Here is an 8,748-nt window from a genome sequence, read left to right on the forward strand (position 1 = left end):
CGCCTGTAGTCCCAGCTACTTGGGAGGCGGAGGCAGGAGACTCGCTTGAGCCCAGGAGTTGAGGTTACTGTGAGCTGTAATGCCAGGGCACTCTACCCAGGGGGACAGCTTGAGGCTCTGTCTCAAAAAAAAAGAAAAAAGAATGTATCCTCAAAATAAAAGTAGAAATAAAGAATTAAAAAATTATGCTAAATTTAGAGTCTATGTATTTATAGAAATGTATAATCATTTGCGAGATTATAACCACTGATAGTAACTAATACATCGCACTAATGAATACTTAAAAATATTAAATAGGATGTTTCAGCTCTACAGCTAACAAACATAAGCTAATGTATATAGTGAATGCTACACCCAGAAAATGTTTTTTTTTACAAAGGATGGATCATTTACAAAAATGACTACTAGTTCACAGGTAGTCTTAGCATATTCTTTGAATATAATGTAATTAAAATTGAAATCCATAATAAAAGAGTTAAAGTAGAAAACCTATATAGTCAGAATCCTAAGAAACATCCTTATGATTAACTTAAAGAAGACCTCATTAAATGTAAGGATAACAGAATATAGAGAATGCCAGTGGCTAAACTTGTGAAAATTGCTAAAGCACTACTTAGAAGTCAATTTATAGCCTTAGCTAATTTTTTACTTTTAAAACATGTAAATTATAAGTCTTTCTTTCTTTTCCCTTCCTGGCTTGGGCTAGGTTTGAACCCACCACCTCCAGTATATGGGGCCAGTGCCCTACTCCTTTGAGCCACAGGCACCACCTTTGTTTTTGTTTGTTTGCTTGTTTGACATAGAGTCTCACTTATTCACCCTCAGTAGAGTGCTGTGGCGTCAAAGCTCACAACAAACTCAAACTCTTAGGCTCAAGTGATTCTTGTGCTTCAGCCTCCAGAGTTGCTGGAACTACAGGCACCAGCAACAAGGCCTGGCTTTTTTAAGAGATAAGGTCTTGCTCTGGCTTGGGCTGGTCTCAAACCTGTGAGCTCAGGCAGTCCACCCGCCTCAGCCTCCCAGAGTGCTCGGATGACAGGTGTGAGCCACTGTGCCCAGCCTTTATAAGTCTTTCTTGTCATGAATTCTGTGAATTTTACTGAGGGTCCACATGACTAAGAAATAGTGGATCTGATGTTTATATTCAAAATCTTTCTCTTAGTTATGATTCCAAATACAAATAATTTCTTCCCTTTTTTTTGAGACAGAGTCTCACTTTGTTGCCCTGGGTAGTGTGCTTTGGCATCAGAGCTCACAGCAACCTCAGACTCTTGGGCTTAAGCCATTCTCTTGCTGCAGCCTCCCAAGTGGCGGGGCCTACAGGTGCCCACCACAACGCCTAGCTATTTTTTGTTGCACTTGTCATTGTTGTTCAGCAGGCCCAGGCCAGGTTCGAACCCACCAGCCTCAGTGCATGTGTCTGGTGCCATAACCACTGTGCAATACACATTTCTGTATTTTTCATGCAGTTGTTTTCTTCTGTGACATGTCCTTTGCATGTAATATGCAGTTTGGTGCATCTTTGTGAAATTTTTTTATGCATTAGAGAAGCCTTTCAAACAACTTAGAATGTTTTTCAAATTAAAATTCAGTGATAGTGAATTGGTTTGTGTTTATAATAACATAGAAACATGTTTTATGTTAAGTAGCCATTGAAAACAATGAAAAACTCTTCCTTTTGAAGTCTTTGCAAGGTTTTGTTTTCTGTTTTAAATCTATTAGTTTAATCATTAAAATGATTGATGATACATATAAATGTGTCATCCAAATCTTTATAGCATTTTGTGAAGGTTAATTTAACCCAGAGTACTTTCTATGTTAATAATTGGAAAGAACTTTATTAACTTACTATAAGTACTTAGGGTTTTGTATGAAAGGGGAAACTGAATTAATGGCTGTTAGTTTGTCATGTTTCTATTTCAGTGGAGATTCAAGCTTACTGATAGTTTACGTAATTTTTTCTAAGGAATGTTTAACAATTTGGCTCTATGTTTTTTTTCTTCAGTGTTAGAAAAGATTAAGCAAATATCTGGCATGGGACAAACAAATATGCTTATAAAATAAATGTAAATTTATAATCTGTATGAAGTAAAAGTTGTGGTTTACTGTTAGGAACATTTTACTCTTTTAAAAAACCATATCCACTATTTTAGACATGTCATTTCCATTCATTCCATATGTCCAGTCATTTCAAAATTTCTTTTCCCTGTTTATATATATAAATTTACCTGATGACACCTTTTCCACTCACTAAGACCATAAATTGACACCACTTGTTTTGTCTTTTTTTTTTTTTCCATTTTGCTTTTTTTTAATCTCACCCAAATTTGTTCTCTAAAGTGACCCAAAATATATTTTTGGGATTACTTTTGAAGTTTTATTTTTGTATTCCAAAGCAGGCCCTTCTGAAAGTGATGATGTTGATGAAAAACTTCCCCTTTCGAAGTCTTTGCAAGGTATTACCTTTTCACTTCCATTTTCCCACATACTGATCATTTTAAGTGTTTCCTTATATTGGACAGATTGTATTTTAATATTTATAACTTTATTATTACTTTTCTAAATGAAAAGGAAAAAGAAATGTATTGGCCTTTTTTATAGCATATAAATGAACTTCACAAGCAACAATTTTTCAAAATCAATTTTCCCTTTTGTGAATCTAGTAATGAATCTCGAAATGGGTACATGACACACTTTCATATTTAAGGTAAAGTACACATTTATACCTTATATCAGAATAGTCAGAAGTAAGATTATTGTATAGTTAGTAATGTAAATATTGATAAGGTCATGTTTTACTAAGTTTTTAGAAGGATTCTGAAGTACTACTTGTAAATCCCTAGTTTTATGAATTAGTTACCCTTTTCGGAATTTTTGTGTACTGATCATAGGCTTTTAGTGATGGGTTTTTCTTCTGTGTATTCTGGCTTCGCGCATACAAGATTTATTTTCTTCAGGTTTACTTTATAATATAAATATAATTGTTTGCTTCAGATTTTAAAAGAACAAAAAAGACACATAGAATTGTTGTTTACATAATTAATCATCTTAACTGTTCTTATTCTTTACCCAAACTTTACTTTTTAACTATTGGCCTCTTCTCCATTACCTTTCCTTCCTTTGACCTCACCTCTCTTTTCTTTGACTTTAAGTCAAAGAACTTAATGCTTCATAAATTTAAGTATTAAGGTTAAAAAAAAGGAGAAAGGTAGTATGTATAAAGAAAGCATATTTTAAAAGTTATTAAAGAGTGATCCATGGTTATAGATTTATAAATTTATATAGATTCTTGAGCTCAGGTGAGTTTTTGCAATATAAAATAAGTGGACAAGAATTCCAAGATAATTATGACATGATAAAGCTAGACCTTGAAAACCAAAAATATTTTATCTTAGAGTGGTACTTTTAATTCAAGGGTGCTAGACTGATCGATAGTTTTTGAGACTATAACCATTACTCTTTAAAAAAGAAAATAAGATATGTCTATAACTTAAAATTAAGTTATCAGTAGGACAAAATAGATAAGAGTCTGCTTCTCTTCCCCTACACGATTTATTCTTACTGATAGGAAATAAACCTACTTTTATTTGTACTTGAAGGTAGTGTTTTTTATTCTTTTCCATGTTCATAAGCTTAGATATTTGAGGACAGAGGTTGCATATTAAGGGGCAGCTTGGGCACTTATCCTAAGTGGCTCTCTGATGTGTTAGGTTATTTTTTTCCTATTTGTGAATAAAACTGCTGCTCTAGTAGGATGAGCCTGTTTACCTTGTGACTGCCTAACCTGATACATTGCTTTATGTTCCAGTTTTTAGAAGCAGGCAGATTATATTACCTGAATTAAAATGCTTTTGAGACTAAAGGTAGTATCTTAAATTTTAACTTATGAGTTTCCTTTAAGTACAACTTTGATTAAATTTTGGGGATTGAGTTTCCATGGCTTTCATAGTGAAAACGGAAAGCAGGAAACATTCTACAGCAAACCCTGAACTTGTTTATATAGTTAAGTCTGTGAGCAAAGCAAGAATTTACTCTGATTTGTTTTTTTGTGTGTGAGTCATTGACAGATGAGCATGGTACTTGAAACATAATTGTACTTTCTCAGAGTCCAATGTCCATCAGTAATTATATCACATAGTTTCAGAAACTAATGTTAAATCCCCAAACCTAATTAGGTTTACATTGTATATTTGTATTTTTTTAAAAATTTCTTTAGCTTCCAAATAGAAGTGTAACATTTTTCTGAAATAAAAACATTTAAATTAATTACTAAAGAGTTAAGAATCATTTTGTACGTAATTATTATGTCTTAAATTGTTTGCATTGTTACCTAGTTTCTCTTCTTTCCGTATCTGTTTTTATTGGTTTATTATATGTTGTTTATTTTCTCTTTAGGGAGTCATCATTCTTCAGAGGGCAATGAAGGAACAGAAATGGAAGTACCAACAGAAGGTTAGGAAAATAAGGGTTTTTTAATTTTATTGTTTGTTTTGTGTTTGTCATATTTTATAGTATCCTTAAGGCATCTGATTTGGAAATAAAAGATGATTGTTTTTAGTATGCCTTTTTAGCCAACAATTTTTTTTTTTTTTTTTAAGTTCTAAGATGTAATATTTTTCTTTTCACGGTACTGGTTAGTAAAGCAAATGGGGATGAAAACTATGGTAAGTAAAGCTCGTCGTGATCCCAAACACTGTCAGAGTTTTCTCTGTATTTTTTTGTGCCACATTAAAAACTTTAAGGAAGAATAGCTTCAGTATTTGGAACTAAAGTTACTACTATCTCCATTCATACTTTATTTTTAAATGTACTATGTAATACTTCTTATTTTTAGTAGGATAACAGTATATTCTAGATACGGAGATATTTTCACTCTTATTTATATACCTACATCTATTCCATGAACTACTTAAGCCTGTTTACTACCGCTGCAGCTTTGATTGTGGGATTGAACTGTGGTGCAACTCTTGGAGTTACTAGAATCTTGAGTTAAACTGTTACCATATAAGATGGCTTCCTGCTTCTAAGCAGTTTAACTAGTTTCACAAGAATTTTTGTAGATTCCTCCTAAGGAAAATGACTGGTAAGGTGACTGAATCTTGTTCTGGAATTACTTCTCTCATAAACTGGTCATGTTGTGCCTTATTTTTCTTTTTTTAAATGAAAAAGGAGTCTGTATAACTGTTCCATGTTTTATGTATTTGCTTTTTTTATTTTCAAAAACCTTTAATTTGATCTTTTACCTTCTTTGAGTGAAAGGTTATCATAAGGTCCCTGAAATGTAGGCTAATCATTCCAAATTCAGTTACATAATTAAGGTCTCTAACTGGAATATATTTCTCTCAGAAATACTGATAGGGTCATTTTAAATAGTTTGTTAATTTCATTGTCAGGTGTTTTTATAGAAGATTGTGGAGGTGAATTTTTTTTCTGTGTGGAGGTAATTAAGATGTTTTCTGTGAGACAAAATTTTCAGTGTTGAATAGGTGGTATTTGTAACAGCAGAATACATATATACAATATAAGATACTGATCGTACCAGGGCTTATTAGACAGTACAGATTGCTTCACCAGTTTATTAGATTTTGGGCCTTGAAAGACTTTGTTTTGAGGACATTTTCATTGTAGCAACATTAACAGAGTTGAATTGAATCTGGGCTCTTAATCTTTATTTCTTTACTAACAAGAAAAAATAATCTTGAACGAATCAATTAATCTCTTACCCTTTGCAAAATGAAAGAGAGCTAATGAAAATACTCTCTAGCTAAGCTTCTAGCACTAACATTCCTAGTACATTTGTGTAGTAACAAAAATATTAGTGAAATCCTTAATTTTTAAGAGTATATTGCATATAAAGTTAGAGCACATCTTCTTTTGATATGAAGGTCTCCATTGCAAAATATTGCGGTTTTAACACTATGAACCACTCCTCAGAATGATAAAAAGAGAAATACTAACCAAAGTAGAAAACATTTCTTACTATTCTAGCTTTTTTTCAATTATAGCAGGGAATAATTGTGATTTTGTTGTAATCTCGTTCTTTTAAGAATACGAGGTTTTTGAGTCCATTAATGCAGGTAACTTTGTATTATCTAATAGTTTTCCAGAGCTTTTCTACTTTTTGTTTTCTTTTATCCCTATTTATAATTAAAGGGATGAAATATTTTATAAATAAATGAATTAAAATGCCAATTAAATTTTATAGTAGGCTGCTTTTGGAGTATCAAATCAGTTAAATGTTGGAACATATGGAAAATGCTTAATAATGAATGTCATTTTAGAATTTTATTTTTTTCAAGATTCTACTCAACATGTCCCTTCAGAAACAAGTGAGGACCCTGAAGTTGAGGTGACTATTGAAGGTTAGTTACCTAAAAACCTTGATTCCAAAAGTTTACTTCTGGTCATAAAAGATATTTGTCACATTCACATTACTAAATATGCATTTCATCCATTCTTAAAGGAAACTTGTGAAAAGAATTGAAAGACATGTGTTTGTGTGACCACAGCAGCCCACTTCCCAACAGTGCACCCCAGTGCTCTGGGAGTTTTAGGCAAAAAAATTAAGCCATGAAAATAAACTTTGGCCCCAGGTGGACCAAACTGTACTTTCTATCAGTGGGAATTGAAATAAAAAAAAGAAAATTATGACCAGACTTGATACACACAGAAACAGATTCTATAATCTACTGGGTTGTGACAGAAGACACTGAATTGGAACTGCCTAATTCTAATCAAGTAAAGTGGAGGAGAAAGAATTGAGGGTTTAGTCAATAATTTTTAAAGCAAGTTCCCTTCCCAAAAAACAGCTTAAAAGACTAAGATAAAAAAGGTTTTGAAGCAATTGCTCCAAATACATGCTACAATAATCTTTAGCTATATAGCTAAAGTTGCTTGAAGCTTAGCGTTTTTCTCCAGATAACCATAAACCCAAATTAGCCAGTTTTTTCTATACTGTTTAAAAATTCAGCTAATAAGATTATTAACAAATCATAGTTCACAATTATTAAATTAGTATTATATTTTCCCCCTTAAAGTTCTTATAATCTTCTTTTGTTAGATTTTCCCCCTCAAAATTTTCTCCCTAAGGTGAAATGTTGAAACAATACAGTAAATTGCACCATGTAAAGTTTTCTTCATGTTTGTTTTGCTCCCAAGTCCCAGTACTCTGGGCTACAGTTTATTGTATATACTTCTAGAAATGATCTTTATTTTTTTTCACAAATACACAGATACTTTCAGCATTCATTATAATACAGATTCTTTTCTTTTTTTCTTTTTCTTTTTATTTTTTTTTTAGATAAAGGCTCACTTTTCTTGTGCCCGGTATAGTGCTGTGACGTCATAGCTCACAGCAACCTCAAATTCTTGGGCTCAAATGATCCTCTTGCCTCAGCCTCCTAAGTAGCTGGAAATACAGGCTCCCACTATAACCCCCAGCTGTTTTTAGAGATGGGGTCTCACTCTTGCTCAGGCTGATCTTAAACTCATGAGTTTAAGAAATACACTCACCTGAGCTTCCCAGAGTGCTGGGATGACAGCATGAGCCACTGTGCCTGGCCCTATAATGCAAATTCTTAACAAATATCACCTACCCTCTTAATTTTTTTTTTTTTCCTGCCAGAGCTACACATCTTAGTACTTCATTGTTTTTTTCTAACTGCTGCATAACTTTCTTGGTTTCATGTCTTTTTCTCTTTCTTTCATGATTAACCTGTCCTCTACTGATAACATTTGATTATTTATAGTGTTTAACTACTTTAAACTACTTAACATGTTTTCATTCCTTCTAAAATACAAGTGGATGACTAGCTTCCACCTAAAGTAAGAAGTCTTTTCATTCTTCTTGTGTTATTCTCAGTTTAATATAGAATTCTTTTTCCTTTTCTCATTAATATCATTTTACTAACCTAAAAACAGTTTTGAATTATCATCCCCCACCAAATAATTGAAGTTCAATTGCTTTTAAGTTAGAGGCTTCACTGTCAAAAATTTAAGAGCATATAAATCTTAAAAATACTTAGAACTTTTTCCTTTATATAGAAGTAAGAAGAACAGGTGAATTTTTTAATTATTAAAATAAAACATATAGATAAGACTATAACCAAATTCATTTATCAAATCTTAAAGCAGATAGATTCTGTTTTAAGGTTATTTTGAAAGCGAATACTTGCTTATATAGTATAAGACCTTTAAAGAGATGTTACAAAAAGAAATGGTTCATGAACTTGAAGTACGCTTGGATGGAGTGATAAATCTTCTTTAAACTAAGATAGTGCAGTAAGTTTGATTTAGCATCCAAATTTGTGATCAAATAGAATTTTGCTTATATAATTTTTTTTTTTATTTTTAGACCTGTGAAATGTCATGTCTGAGTAAAATAATTACTTTAGGGGTAGCAATTTTTCTATGTCTCGTATGTGTGCACAGGCACACACACGCACACACACTTCTTACAGAAACTGTATCAACCGTAAATTGCTAAATTCTTTTAGCCATTAAGTAAAAATTTAAGCCTTGATATTAAGAACAAAGATCAAATGAAAACAGACATGTGCATCTGTGGTTGATATGTGTATATTCTTTCTGGAAAGAGTACTGGAAAATGGTCGAAGCTATTTAAATATTCCTAGCTAGATGATTAAATTTTGGTACTTCACAATAGAAGAATATATAGGCATTGAAATATGGATTTATTTTACTATGAATGATCTGAAGAAATGCCTTTAATAATTATTTTAGTGGCTC

General features: G+C 32.2%; 1 protein-coding gene across 1 annotated transcript in view; it reads left to right on the forward strand.

The window, feature by feature from the left end:
* The window catches only part of LOC100966998 (general transcription factor II-I), a 96,294-nt gene that overhangs the window by 27,778 nt on the left and 59,768 nt on the right, over positions 1–8,748 (forward strand). The window contains exons 8-9 of the mRNA XM_012807874.2: positions 4,396–4,452; positions 6,300–6,362. Of these exons, the coding sequence (XP_012663328.2) occupies positions 4,396–4,452; positions 6,300–6,362 (120 nt within the window). The remainder of the gene's footprint in view (positions 1–4,395; positions 4,453–6,299; positions 6,363–8,748) is intronic.

The sequence above is a fragment of the Otolemur garnettii genome, unplaced genomic scaffold (assembly GCF_000181295.1).
Source record: "Otolemur garnettii isolate 467f Iridium unplaced genomic scaffold, OtoGar3 scaffold00077, whole genome shotgun sequence".
Classification (NCBI taxonomy): Eukaryota; Metazoa; Chordata; class Mammalia; order Primates; family Galagidae; genus Otolemur; species Otolemur garnettii.